The sequence below is a fragment of the Dromaius novaehollandiae genome, chromosome 3 (assembly GCF_036370855.1).
Source record: "Dromaius novaehollandiae isolate bDroNov1 chromosome 3, bDroNov1.hap1, whole genome shotgun sequence".
Taxonomy (NCBI): Eukaryota; Metazoa; Chordata; class Aves; order Casuariiformes; family Dromaiidae; genus Dromaius; species Dromaius novaehollandiae.
This window is the reverse complement of record NC_088100.1, coordinates 48,763,878-48,779,153: the sequence shown is the minus strand read 5'-3', so window position 1 is coordinate 48,779,153 and position 15,276 is coordinate 48,763,878. Positions and strand designations below refer to the sequence as shown.

Genomic DNA, 15,276 nt, shown 5'->3' with positions numbered 1-15,276 from the left:
TCATTTATGCGTTTAATTTCTGAAGGTTTATTATTAAGTACTTGGTGAGGAGTACCTAAATAGTAAGAACTGAAGGGTTTTTGTTTGTTTTGTACCCTGTCTGCTTCCATCCTCTTACACAGCACAATCCGTGTATCCAAATTTAGATGCCAGTAATTACATAATGTGAATTTTCCTTAACCTTTGCGTTTCCTGCAGCACTGTTCTGAAAATGGTGTATTTTAAAATTACTGCATTTATTTGATGATTTGGTGTGTTCATCAGGTTACCACTAATGACTTTTAAGACAGAGCTACATTGATAAGGTTGCGTAAGGTATACTCTAATTACAGCTATATTTAGCTAAGTAGCTCAGTTTGTTGTTTTTTTTTTTTTTTTAATTCCTTTTCTTGGAAGGAAGGATGATATTAGAATACTAAGAAAACAAACACAGAAGTTTTTCTGATAACAAAATGGTTTTAATAATGAATTGATTTATATCATAGATATTAAACTAGTGCTTGAGTACAAAAAAGTACTGTGCAAAATGTACGTAATACTTGTCCTTCAGAATTGTTCACTGAAATATTTTGAGCTAAACTGTCCCATAGTGAATTTAATCTGATTTTCCAAAACCAGTGACCTACACAAATCATGTATCATTTTATTAAAGACAGCGTTTTCCAATGTTTTTCGTTACGATTGGCTAAAATATGCCAGATTAAGTAACAAGCAAATACTAAGAATGTTTAATAAGGGTGTATCTACAGTGAGACAGTTGTACAAGTAGTCTGTTACACTTTCTTGTCAAGGTTTTAGGAGTAGCTGACTTCATCTCCCTGCCTAAAAAGGGGAACAAAAAAAAGTTAAGTTTCATGATTTTCAACTCTGGATCATTTCATAATTCACTAAAAATAATTATTGAGCTGCAGTTTGCAAAACAAGTAGTATTTCAGGAAAGTCACTTAGCTGTCTGGCCATACTACTTTGTATGCTGAAAAAATTGTTTCTTAATTTGGTATGGAGTTAAGTCTTGTGCAGTAGACTTGTATTGCACAATTGACCTTGTCCCAGAAAAATATCAGTAATTGTTAATTGTATAGAAACAATGTTTATGGCTTTTAATAAATGAGCAAAATATATACTACTGTTGTACTAGCTAACAAAACAAAAATTTCAGGGTGGCTTTAAGTTTGTTGTTGTTGTTTTTATTTTAATGAATATATTTATTTTAGAATTCTGAAAACTAAGACAGAGCTTTCGTCAGGCCAGTGTTTTCTCCTGTGATATTTCTTAGGGTGATTCAAATTTCAGAGTCTGAAGTATAAAACTACAGATGCAGACTTACTCTAGTCTGGCAGTGGTGCACACTGGTCTGGCAATGCTAACTTCAGCTGAAGTCAGGATAGTTTGTTCTTACCTGGATTTACAGTAACTAGGTAGTGGGAGATTAAACATAATGCCGAGTCCATCGGACAGCTTCCTGTTCTCTCTTCCTCCTGTCTTCCTTTTTTCTTTTTGTCCCTTCCTTGAAACAGTGTTGTTAAAAGGAAGAAAAGAACCCCAACTATATTGCTAGGTTATTACAACGGCATGGAGGCTACTTGAAGCCCTGGCAGTTGTATGGCTTCATTGTTTAGTACTGATACTTAAACCTATGGTAAAAGGCTTTTCATAAAAAGCAGTGGCAGATGCATGTGGGACATTCATGTCAGTGGACAAGAACTCTTTGTTTGTTTTTGTTTTTTTGATACAGCTTGTGTAACTTCTAAGTACAGACTACTAAAGAAACCATAGAGATTGTTGTTCCAAAACAAAATTAAATCCATATTTAAAAACACAAAAAGTTGAATCATACTGGAACCTCTTTCATCAAACCTAAACATTTTGAACTTGGGATCAATATTGAAAAGTCTAAAGGAGACCTTTAGCATGGAATTTGCCACTGGCCTTAGAATTCAGTTGTAGGCAGAAATGCCCAAGGTAATCTGAATTTTGATGTGTTTTTTATGAAGGAAAAGTCTTTCATGCTGCTGGATCTTGTGCCTTCATGCTGCTGGATCTTGTGCCATGTAAGGTTTTCTTTGAGCTGTTTCCAGAGCACAAGAAAGTGTGATGCAAATGACCTCCCCCCCGCCACACCTTGACAGATGAACACCTCTAGATATGGTCTTACTTCAGTATGTAGGAAGCCAATTTGTTCTATACTGGTTTCTTTCAGGAATGGTCCTAGAAACTTTGGGGATGCTTGGGGCAGTGGCAAAAACTCTGTTTTCTGGTACCCTTGTGGGATATGCAGAGGAACATTAGTCAGGCCTTACTGCATACTATAAGGACTGTTCGCTCTTTCAACCTGAACACGCTCCTCCTAGGTCCCCAAAGGTCTGGATCTGATGACCTTTAAACATGTACTTTGAAACTCCTTTTAAAAAGCTGGTGCAAAAGCATATTTTATCCAGTATAAGAAATGAAGAAGGGGGGATTTTTAGGGGATTTTTTTAAATGCTGTCTGTTGGTTTTCCGTATTAGTGTGCTGACTATGCTGACTGAATATATTTTGGAGCCCATCAGAAATTGCTAGAAACTGAGCCACCTGTCTTCTGTGGTGTGTGCGTGGTGTTGTGTGTTCCCCCCCCTTCCTCCCCCAAAGTCGCACTGTACTCAGCCTGGAAATATTTGAAAATGTGACTGCATCTTGATCAGAGGTTATTGAATAATTTTATCTCTGACAGGACAAGAAAATGACAGGGCCATATTTGCTTTACTGAAGTCCCGTATATGTAATTCATTACAGGCCTTTTTGATTCAGGCCTATCCAAATGTCTTAAAGTAGCATTATTAGTAAATTAAAACACACTTTGATATCCCAATCTCGTAAGAAACAAAACAGTCTTCGAATTTAGACACCAAACTTGGAAAAATACCCTACTGTTAACTCAACTGAAATTCTTCTAATTGCTGTTCAGTAGCATTAGGGAAACTTGTTGCACCATCTCCCCCTCCAGTTGAACAAAATAGGGAAGCCTATAACATTTCCCCTCATTTCAAATACTTCTAGAATTGAGTTGAATTGTCTGCTGTGGCAGAGCCACTTTATGGACTAGTGATCTCCTACTCCCTGTGTTTAAAAGTCTATCTGTTATCTGGCAAAGATTTTGCGTCAATGTAGCAGGTTGGGTATGGTTTGGTTTTTAGTGTCTTGCTTTCTAGGTGGGTAAGGAGGAGGGTGTTGCATAGCTAAATCATTAGGTTTGAGAGATTAGGTATGCAGCTGCAAAAGATTGGTACTCGATCAAACTCTGATTTGTAATTCCAAAAAATGTTTTCTAAAGTGAGATTGAGGGGAGGTTTGTATTTAATATGCAGTTCATTATAAGAACCAACTGAAGAATACTGACATGCAGTTTTGGGGAAAAAAAAAATTCCTAATGATTTGATTGAATATGTTCATACTAAACTGAAAAGACCTGATCATGGGTGCTGACATAAAATGCTGACAGCCTTGGATGAGGGTGGTGGGCGGTATGTAGAGAGGCGTGCTTTATACTCTGAAGCGAGACTGGAAAAAAAGAATGAAATATTTAAGTCACTATGCTTGACTACACCTTTGAATGAATTTGTGGTCAAGATCTGTGAAATACTAGCTTTGGAAAAACAAATCAGTTGTAAGAGTTTGAAGGGCATGCAAAATCTGTGGGAAGTTAAGGGTAAGACACTAGATATCAGTAGAAAAAATGTCTGACAAGCAAAGCAGCGAAAGAGTTGGGAGAGGAAAACTGTTTTAGAGGTGGGAATATTCTGTTAAATAACTCAGCAAGAGAAAATTACTTGGTAGTTATATGTATGAACACAGCTCCATTTTCATTCTTCCATATGTTCAATAAATCTTATTTTCCATTAGAATGCTTGTTCTACATTGTGTTTTGTGGTGAAGGTCTGGCAGGTAATTCTTGGAAAGAAGCCAGGCACTTGATCTTGTATGGCAGACATTTAAGTAGAAAGTGATACCTATGCTGGAGATATTCAGAGCACCATCTAGAGAAATGTGTGGGTACTAGGAGCACAAGACTTTCTTTCCCCAAATTTCTTAATAAAAACTAGGAAGCACTGGAGTGTATTAACAAGTAAATTTTAACAGACATTTTGAATGCGCAGTTTTATGGGAAATAATTTATTGCATATTGAGAGCACATGGCTACTATATATACTGACACTATGTAGACTTATGGTATTGTATGCTGCAAATAGCTCTTAATCTTTAAAGGCAGCTTTAGAAATTGAGAACATAATTTTCAGTATCTATTAGTATTCTTTAACTGATGAAAAAAGTTGATGGAACAGTAACGTATAGACAAGGAAATGTATTAAATATTCACTTTTGGTTTTGGAATGCAATGACAGACTTTAGTCAAATTTGCCTCCTAGTAGAATAAGCATTCCTGTATTCATTAGACTGTACCCTTCTGAAATGCCCCCTTAAACATCTTTAGAGAACAGTATGGTCAGTCCTCATTTTTTTTTTTAAATGCTCCTGAGAAAACAACAGGTTTTCAGTCCTTTCTCTCCATTCTGGTAAGCCTTCACTGGAGAGCAAATGTGTAATGATAGAATTGTGCCAGATTTTGATTATATTGTTTGTAAGCTGGTGGTCCTGAATAAAAAGTGACCTTGTTCAGTATTTAAAAAAAGAAAAAAAGACTAACTTTAAAAATTGGTGTGAAATTCCACTGTCACTCATTTCTATTTCATAAATCTAGGTGTCAGTGTTCCTTACTCTGAGATATCTGTGATACTTACTATCAGAACCTGTGTGATCTTGCTGTATGCATAAAGGGTATCTTACCAGATGTGTGTATGAGTGTGAATATCAGTCGCTTTGTCTAGGGTTTTTGATACTTAGAGTGCTCCATCCACCTGGTGGGGGGAACTTCTTTGACCAGGACCTGAAAAAAGAACTGGTATGCTCTTATTCTGAAAACCCAGCATGTATATTATTGTCTCTCTGCTTGACTGCAGCAGTCAGGCAGTAGTGTGCTGTGTAAAAACCATAAGGCCAAAATATGTTAAATACTTTAGTGTTCTACCTTTTCTAAATTGTTTTGTCTTTAGTCCATCTGCTACTTGATTGTTTTCCTTCTGTATGAAATTTTCTCTGTATGTACTCTATGGCTACAAGTGAAGAAGTTTTTATGAATCTTTGACTCTGTCTCTAACATGACTTCTAAACTATCATTGAAAGCTTAATAATGTGCATGATACTTGTTTCCCTTAATGATGTGATAATTCTTTGTCTAATGTAAAGCTTTCCTGTTTTTTTTCTTTTTTGCATATGTTTATTGCAGCCGCTGGAACTGCTCTGGCATTCTTTAGATGAATGGCTAGTCCTCATAGCCACAGAACTGATGAAAAACAAAAGGGACTCTGCCAACATTACTTCTATTTTACTGAAACAGAAAGGACCAAATCACCAGGATGCTACTCCTATGCCTGCCTTTGCCACTGCAGGAACAGAGAACAGAAAAGAGCTATCTGCTGACACTGGGGATTTGAAAACATACGATGTTGCCGGGAAGCAGGAAGCTTATGCTGATTGCCAGGATGTTATCTCCATGACAGCGAACAGACTAAGTGCTGTCATCCAAGCGTTTTATATGTGCTGCTCCTGTCAGATGCCTCAGGGGTAAGGAGGATCCTGCTTATTACCTAAACTCTTATATTTTTTAAAATCATATCTTCTTTCTTGGAAGAATGTTGGTGCTGACTAGATGATTTTAATGGCAATCAGGGGAATGCTTTCTAATGCTTTCACTAGTTCAATTATTTGAATGTGTTTTTGTGCTCTAATGGCACCTCCAAACAGCAGAGCAAATTTTCCGTAGTGCTGCTGCCTATGACCATAACTGCACTGAGACAGGTTTCATATTGAATGTCTAATGGCTTTTTTAATCTTGTGGGATACTTACAGGAAATGTCCTTTTGGTTTCTTGAAATTTAGCCATTTCTACTGTTGGTTCGTAATGTGAAATTGTCCCTAAATTTAACGTGATTATCCAAACTCAGCTATAACTGAGCTCAGAAAGAGTGGGAATTTGTATGTAAAGAGGACAGCTGGGGCAAAACTCATTTGGCCTTGTTGCAGAGGATTCTAATGAGAAGTATTTCACCTCAGTGACACCGAGTTGGAATTCTGCCCCAGGTTGGCAAACATTATTTTGTGTGGAACAGACGCTACAACTTACATAAGTTTTACCTTCAGTATCTGGTTTAAAAAGAATGAGTGTCCCACTGTAACTGAACTTGGTCTGTCCAGAGTTGTTATGGATAATATTTGCCAAGTGAACTTACTTGGTATGCTGCAAGTATAATATCGAAGTGCTGTGAATTAAAGCTGCAGGTGAGCTTGCAGGGAGAGGATCCTTTGACCCTCTTGAGCTGAGGATTAGGAAAGTATGGTGGTATGATAAAGTCCCTGGAGAATCTTGAAATTCAGGCAGGGTCCCCACTACTTTGCTACGTGACAACTCTCTTGGTTATTCCAGCTACTGGAAGGGTTTTTCTTTCTTTGCTAAGCCTTCTGGAAAAAAGCTTTCAAATCAGCATGTACTATTTGTCTGGGTACGCTCCTCTGCGGATGTTCTGGAGGATGAGCTAGAGATCAGCACATTCAACAAGCACCTCTGCACTTTGACTTTTGATTTCAGCCACCACAAATAACCACCCCTGCTTAGCTATTCGCCTTGGAAATCCCTATCAAACGCTGTTGAGATAAAATGCCGGTAAAGTCTTATTTACAACATACAAATGAGCAACAGAAATGTTTATAGAAGTGATGAAGTGCTTTTCTTTTTCTTCTCACTTTCTCTTAATATCGAGATGAGATCTGAGTGGTGTCTCCCTTCCTGTGTCCAGCTGACTCACTGACAAGCCTTGTCAAGGGATCTTTCTTTGCATACTTCGCACTTCCATTTGTTTCATTTGTTATGGAGAGCCATAGGTGCCAGGAGAGGAAGGACTGATTCAGTGACCTGGTGGTAACTGAGAGGACTCCGTAGGATGCAGGAAAGTAAGGTGGAGCACACCTGCATCCCAGCTTTCCTTAGGGTTTTTCAGAACTGTGTTGGAAAGTGGAAAAAAATCTGAGAGTGGTTCTGTTTTATTAAAATTTTCATAGGAATAGGAGTAATTGGCACAATGTAACTCAATCCAGTTGACATCTTCAGATAACATTTGAAATTATATTATAACATTAAATGACATTTCCAGGCATAAAATAATATAAAATGACTCTAGTTTTAGATATCTGTATATTTAATGGAGGAGGGTAAACGGAGCTCATGCTTTTCCATTGTGCCTAATGTTTATACAATAAAGATGGCATTTCTTGCTTAAGTGAAAAATGAGCTGGTTAACAAATTACTGAATGTAAATAAAAGGTAGGCATGTGAACTCTGAAAACATTTGAAATGTTAAGGCTATTTTGTTTTACCAGTCATGATTGCTTTTGTTCTGCAAATGCAGGTATTGAATCTAGGCTTTCTTTGTTAATATGCTGAAACAATGTCCCAAGCTTTCAGCAACAAAGCTGAACAGCATATAGTGTTTTCTCTTCTTAGTGTATTGACTCATACAGCTTGTGTACTTTACAGGTAAAGAGCATTTCTTTCCTTTGGAGAAAGACCCTCTTTTAGTTGTTTTGTACTTTCAGGTCATCTTGGAAGAACTGTCTTAATTTCCCTGCTTGGTCTTTGCCTGCAAGATCTTGTTTGATTGTTTCTGGTTTTTGGGTGGGGGGGCATGGAGGGAATGGATGTGATGAGATTGTTTCTTCAAGACGGGAGAAGGGAGACAAGTAAAATAGCTCAGTTTTATGTAAGATGAGCAGCTCTTCTGACTAAATTAATGTGGGGAATGGAGTTATTTTCCAACCACCAGAAGAAAAGTCTGAAGTCTGATGTGATCCTTTTCAGCTTTTTTTTATAGCAGTCAAATTTTTAATAACTTACAGAGCTCTAGCAATTTTGCGGGGGTATTCTAGGATTATTATTACCCTGGACTTCCTGAAGCTCTGTCTTTGCAGACCTGTGTAGGCACTGGATGAGCCGGGGTTCCATCCTGATTTGCAAGTGTTCATTAGTTCTTGTGGAAGCTAAAAGATGCAATTAAGTATTTTCCTATTTTAAAATGCAGAACATGTATGTAAACAAATGGAGTAGAGTTTGTACCCATGTTAATCCTTCCCTCGTTCTCCAAACCTTATGTAGGAGAACAAATTAAATTTTGTACTAGTGTATGAGACACCTGCTTAGCAAGTAATTCTGTTTGGCTTTTACAAAGCCACTAAATACCCTCTTGGCCTTCATTTTTAACAAGTTCACTAAGTTTATGATATTGTTTATTCTTCTTTTTCTCATTTACTACAGTTTACAAGGTGTGGAGTGGGAGTTTTACTCAATTAACAAGAATAGAGCACGATGTGCATATCATGTACGTCGTGCCTATAATCTAGTTCTTCCATATATGCGCTTCCATTGCTGTATTGAAAACTGGAATGATTCAGTAGAAAAAAGTGTATATCCATTAATTTGAGCTATTTTTGGTCATATAGTTAATGCAGAGTTAACAATCATATTGCTTGATCCTGTCTGCTGGCATTTTTGCCTTTTCCTTTGGTTTATTAGGTAAACTTCATGATGCCGATGTTTTTGAGAGTATTGAGTTTCATAGTTAACATAATTAAAAACCATCAGTTGTTTTTATTTATATAGCATTTTACAAAAAAAGCAACAATTTGTTATGTACTTTAAATTCTTTTTGATTTCATTAAACAAAATCATCTTATGTTTTTCTTCAAACAGGATGACATCACCTCGTTTTATAGAATTTGTCTGTAAACATGATGAGGTCCTTAAGTGCTTCGTTAACCGGTAAGTTTCAAGGAATATATATATATATAATATATATTTGGTCCAAAATAATTCAAACCCGTGTTTTTTTTACTGATTTATGTTTTCAGGTGTACCATGTACATTAATGGTCCTGCTCAATTCAAGAGAATGTATTTTAATGATTCAGAGCTGACACTTAAATGGACTGTTCTGCATATATAAGCAACCCTTTTGTAAGATTTTTGTGAGCTTTTGTGAACAAAAACTTGTTCACAGAGCAACAGAATGATATTCATGACAGGTTTTTTCCATATCTTTGTTCAAAACGGAGCCTTCCAGTTGAGGCAGATTAAAATTTTCTTTTCTTCAGATGTGTTATACTTAATGAATTCTTAAAGAGTCTAAGCCATCTTTGTACACTTGGCTGTTTCCAGAGTGTGTCTGGGATTGCCAGGCTTACAATCTTGTCTTCTGTCTGGAGAGCTGCTCATATCTTCCATGTACAAAGGATGATGTAGTATAAGTCATTTGGAAACAAGAGTTAGGAAAACATTTAAAAAAAAAAATCTTTTGGAATTGTTCTGAGTAATTAAATTGTCTCTTTATGTGGGCTGGGTGCATCATGAAGCATTAGTATTAGATCTGTGACCATTAGGCTTCTAATCTAAAATATTTTTCTTTCAGAAACCCCAAAATAATTTTTGATCACTTTCATTTTCTTCTTGAGTGTCCTGAACTAATGTCCAGATTTATGCACATCATAAAAGCACAGGTAAATGTCAAGAAATGCTTACTTAAAACTTCTGTAAATATAAAGAGAGCATTTAACAACAAAAAAAGTCCATTTAGCAAAGACAGAAGGACTAAGTATGGCCTCCAGTGCTTCTGAATCAGAGATGTTGAAAGACTGGATCATCAGCTAAACAGTCAAGACAGCAAGACTTCTGTACATTTAAGTCTTTTAAATTCATATATAAGTCCATTTTAGATGATAAATGTTAAGTATAAGACTTATAAGCCCAAATTTCAGTTAAACAGTGTCATTTTCTATTATCAGATCTGTTTGTACACATATAATAGATTGAACTTTAATTTAAACTGACCATTTTTCTTAATTGACTTACGTTTTGAGACAAAGCAGAACACAGATACACCATTATTAGTAAAGTGATTTGGCAGTAATTAAATTAGCGGCAGCTCCTTCAGTGAAATACCATACTGTCGTGTTATCCTTAGCTCTGTTTCCTACCATCTCCTACTTCTCTTTTTTGAGTACAATCCTGATGTCTTGCATAACCTAAACTCACTTTTCAGTTTAACACACAACTCCAGAGTGATGAGTTATTCTAGGGAATGCTAGTGTAGAGAAGTCCTTAGTCTGTGTTGTTCTCAATTTCCTGTCATGAAGAGTTAAGTGAAAAATTAGCAAACAAAACCCATTATGAAAGTTTGCTGCTTTACCTAACACTGTAGCATTATAATGACTTAGTTTTTAGCTAGATATTCCCTCTCCCCCCACAACGGTAAGAAGTTTTGTGCTATTTTTTCCCTGTGTGATGATGCTTATTATCCATTTCTGTATGACTGATGGTCCAGTCTTCCTGCATCTGAGATGCAGTAAGCAGTCAAGGTTATGCCTAGTCTTTTCCTCTTCCCAAAATACTGTGTAGCCTTTGAGGTACCACCAAGCAACTCTTTGCACATCTCAGAATGCATTGAGGTATATGCATAATTGTTTTTCAGCCACGCTTGCGAGATGGGAATTATCTAGTTGTATGCATCTGTATAAATAAATGGCACAAATTGGTTACAGGTATAGCTGTGTTTCTGTAGACCAGATAGGATTGAATGTGAGCCAAAAAGCAGATAGCTAATATCTCGTAACTTAAAATAGGACAAAGCAAATGTTTTAAATATATATTTAGATGTTAATTTTATAGTAAGTCTCTTTCAGTTAACCATTTAGTGAGGGCCTGTTTTAGTCAGATATGACTGGTTATAAAACTGCATAAAGGATAAGCAAGTGCTGATTTAAAGTACTAAGTGGTAACATGGAGAGTATCTTCAAAGAAAACTTTGATCATTAGGAATCATTACTGTACATGTTTTTGAACTTGTAAGTGAGCTAATTGGTTGCAAATATATTCAGTTGCCAACCTAACATTGGGTGTCTGAACTTAAGACCCTGACAATTCAAAAGCATTGTTTTTGAAATGCAAATATGAGCTTTAGAATTGTGCTTTATGTGTTTGTAATAGCAATATTTGTGTTAATAATTGTCTTCCTTTTCCCTTTGCGAAGTCTTGTTTAAAACTTACGGCTTATTGTCAATTAATTACTCAATACTAAAGTTCGTCCCTGGATGTTAATATTTGAAGTGTCTTCAGTAAAATGCTTTATTACCAGCTTCGGAATTGATTAATATACTGCAAATGTTTTACCCCTTGTTTTTTAGCCATTTAAAGATCGCTGTGAATGGTTCTATGAACATCTACATTCAGGACAGCCAGATTCAGACATGGTGCACAGGCCTGTCAATGAAAATGACATCCTTTTGGTTCACAGAGGTATTACATTATGAAGAGAATAGAACATTTTTGAAATACCTACTATTATTGTGACAATGAATTAAGATATTAATTTAATTGGTGCTTCATATTTAGATTCTATTTTTAGGAGTAGCTGTGAAGTTGTCTCTAAAGCAAATTGTGCAAAACTAAAGCAGGGGATTGCTGTGCGATTTCATGGAGAAGAAGGCATGGTTGGTAAAATCACATACTACTTTATGCTATTTATATGCAGAAATATCAATTCATTCTTTCACGGGTATTGTTTTGAATTAAATCCTGATGTTAAAAGAGCTCTTACACTTCACTAAGAAATATATGGCTACATAGCTTAACTGACCAGTGGAAGTTCTATGTACTAATAAGTTGTTTTATTCTTTTGACATGCAGGGACAGGGTGTGGTGCGTGAGTGGTTTGATATCTTATCCAGTGAAATAGTTAATCCAGATTATGCCTTGTTTACCCAGTCAGCTGATGGTATGTCTCTATCTTATTTTTATAATTTTTAAATTAGATCTTCTTTTATAAAGGCATTTTCATAATCTAAAAAAAAGTCACTTAATTGATTCAGAATGTAAGATTGTTACCTTTAAAAAGGAAGACTGAGAGAAGTATTTTTGTAAGTAACTAAATGATGTAGTCAACATACATTTTTACACAAATGAAATTTTTTTTAAATTTGAAATTTGGTTAATTTTGTCCTCCCTTTTGTTAGAGAAGAGAATTGTTGGTTTTGGTCCATGCTGTTTCTACCTGGTAGTAAAAGGACATAGTACTCTGATGTTGGTATAGAAAGTGTTTGCCTTTCTTTTGCAGTTGTGAGGGAACTGTGGACATATTCCTTTTTAGAAAACCACAAAGTCTAGCAGTTTGTAGTAAAACCAAATGTTGAATCTCCATGGGACTACTTTGTATCTGACTTTCTTTTGGATGCTTCCTACACAGCAAATCTTTTATTGGCAAAGCTTTCTTCAGCAACAGTGATAAATGTTTTGTCTTCTATCTTACCAGGTTTTAGGGAGTGGCAAAGAATTCAGTGAACAGTAGAGGCATAAATTAGTTTCTGAAAGTTAAAAGGAAAACTTCAAGGATGTCTGTCTGAGATCCTTTTCCAAGGAGACCAGGACTGGACTGTCTCTCTTGTATATCTGGCTGGGACCAGATGAAAGGAATATATTGAATATACTCTGATCTTTCCCTTGAGCACGTCCACAGGTTGATACAAGTATGGCCCATTAGAGTGAGCAAAAAATGCACATAGAAGTATAGCAAGATGGAGGACTAAGTTCAGCAGATCATGATTATCTTTATCTTGATGATCATTCAGAGTGGTGTCTTGGAAAGTGACTGAGCACTATAACTGTAATAATACGATGTCTTTCCATTCTAATACATTTCTTTCTGAAGTTACTTTAGTCCCTTCACAGAAGACTATACAAATTAAAAATGGAATTCTCAGAAAGAATAATGGAAAGTATGGAGTTGAACAGTAAGATTCCTATCTATTTTGTGACTGATTTTTCATATTGAGGAGTAGGAACAAAATAGTTTTAAGCTGGATTAAGGGTAAAATGAAATCTGTTTAAACAACCAAAAAAAACCCCAAAACAACTCCTGGAACCCCCCAAAACCACTTGATGTATTCCTTATTTTTCTGAGTAGAGCACACTAATGGAATGACAAATCAGCTTGTGTAGAACTTAACTTTTGAAGTTCTTAGTAGCCTTATTATAGTGTAAAATTTATTTGATAATAATGATATAAAGAAACATCTTTCTCACCTTCCCCTATTTTTTTTAAATGTTGAGTTTCATCTTTGTTTGTGTCTAGGTTTTGGGCATGTGTATTTAGAGGGCTTTATGGATGGCCTGTAACAAATATTTTGACTCCCTCATGGTGTACACTGGGAAATTGCAGACATTTGTAAGGGATAAAATTCTGATTTTCACTAAACAGAATAAGTAATAATAAAGAAGAAAGCTATAATAGGATGGTTATGTAGTGTACGGGTCTTGTCACATTCACAGCTTTTCTGAGTCAAATAGGTCCTGAATAATTCCATGTATGACCTGTTAGTCCAGATTAAGAGTGCATTATTATTGATGGTAAAAATAATAGGAGGAAGACTTTCTTATTCTAGAATTCGTGCTCGTTTATGCATTCTGTAGGAATTATTGTTCCTTCATCTAATAAAAGATTTCAAACAAAAACTTTGCCAGAAGGTCAAGAATGAATATAGAGTCAGAAATGCCATCACTGCAAGATTAGAGTTACTTTAAGTTATAAAAGGTAACTGGAACATGGAACCTCTTTATCTTTCTCCTCCTATAGTGTTGTAATATGATAAGACATGTGGAAAAAGAATTGTACCCGTCCATTTCCTATGTACTGGTTTCAGTGGTTTCAGATATTTGACAAATATGAATGTCAGTGTTTAAAAAAAACATACACACACACACTTATACACACACACACACTTATACACACACACACACTTATACACACACACACACACATATATACATATATAGTAGTGAATGTGATAATCTTCTGTTTTATAGGAACAACTTTCCAGCCAAACAGCAACTCTTCTGTAAATCCAGATCATTTGAACTACTTCAGGTTTGCTGGCCAGATCCTGGGGTTAGCTCTGAATCACAGGCAGTTGGTGAACATTTATTTCACAAGGTCATTCTACAAACATATTCTTGGTATGGTTTTATTTAAATCCTGTTTAGAGAACTGCATAATGTAATTGATTAGTTATTGCTTGGACAGTAAACTTTGTTTTTTCTTTTTTCTTTTTTTTGTGTGTGTGTTTTAAAATTGAGAAAGAATCTTGGAAATGAATGTTTTGCTGCACTTTTATATGCATCAGAGTTACAGCACAATGTGGCAGTAATTGCTATTCCAGTCTAAGCCTCTCTTGGAAAGCGTCATAGTTACAAAATACAGAAATACATTAGCAAAGGTACATGGGAATCTTATACTGTTAGCAACTTTTACCAAAAATGGCTGATCTTTCAATTTATATGTCGAATTTGAATCTTAATTTTTTTTTTTTTTTTTTTTAAAAAAAGCACCATTTACCTCTCTAAAGCGTAACTGTATAATTTAGGAGACCTTAATCTTCAGTGCTGCCGATTTAACTGGGAATGTCTGAAAGGCAGGCTAGTTTGGCCAGTTGTTTTTGTGATGTATGTATTTCTTCACATCACAGTTTTGAAACTTACCTAACCTGTCATGTATTGTCATTCTTGAGATGTGCATTGGTACTTTTTTCCAAATTTGTTTGTGAAATATTCTGGTCTGAGGCTCTGTGTAATTGTTTCGGGGCTGGAGATATGTGAAACCAGTACAGGCACTTCTAACCTTTGTGTAGTGTGTGTGTGTGTGTGGGGGGGGTGTTTTTCTTTATTTTGAAACTGTAGTTGAGATAATTGGCTTTGTCTGAACACTAGATATATCAATCCAAGTCCTATTGTAAATTTTCATTTAAATTTGGGGGAAAAAATGGATGAGTGGTTTCTTAGAGAAATGAAAATAATCATTCTTTAATTTACTGAGGCCAGGCTTACAAAGTTGATAATGTTTGTGAACTCTGGCAAAAATCTACCAGGCATTGTTTGTTGTATCTGCAGTCATTCAGTCATGTAACATTTTGGCAAGGTGAGTCCATACTGTTGCCCACTTCCCTCTCCACCGATATTACTTATTTCTCAAAAATGGTGTTTTAGAACTAATGCAGGTTCATTCCATCTCCTTCCCTAGGAAAATGAGTGTATACACTGTAGTATTCAAGAGGAGTGATCAAAAATCCTTGAAAAATACAACTTTTCTTTTT

The 15,276-nt window shown here is 35.8% G+C and overlaps 1 protein-coding gene across 6 annotated transcripts in view; it reads left to right on the top strand.

Annotated features, from left to right (window-relative positions):
- Positions 1 to 15,276, top strand: part of HACE1 (HECT domain and ankyrin repeat containing E3 ubiquitin protein ligase 1) — a 98,588-nt gene that overhangs the window by 25,357 nt on the left and 57,955 nt on the right. For all 6 annotated transcript variants that reach the window (XM_064508829.1, XM_026119949.2, XM_026119948.2 and 3 more), the window contains 7 exons: positions 5,322 to 5,659; positions 8,835 to 8,903; positions 9,549 to 9,636; positions 11,320 to 11,431; positions 11,528 to 11,625; positions 11,822 to 11,909; positions 13,994 to 14,143. In XM_064508829.1, the coding sequence (XP_064364899.1) occupies positions 5,322 to 5,659; positions 8,835 to 8,903; positions 9,549 to 9,636; positions 11,320 to 11,431; positions 11,528 to 11,625; positions 11,822 to 11,909; positions 13,994 to 14,143 (943 nt within the window). The remainder of the gene's footprint in view (positions 1 to 5,321; positions 5,660 to 8,834; positions 8,904 to 9,548; positions 9,637 to 11,319; positions 11,432 to 11,527; positions 11,626 to 11,821; positions 11,910 to 13,993; positions 14,144 to 15,276) is intronic.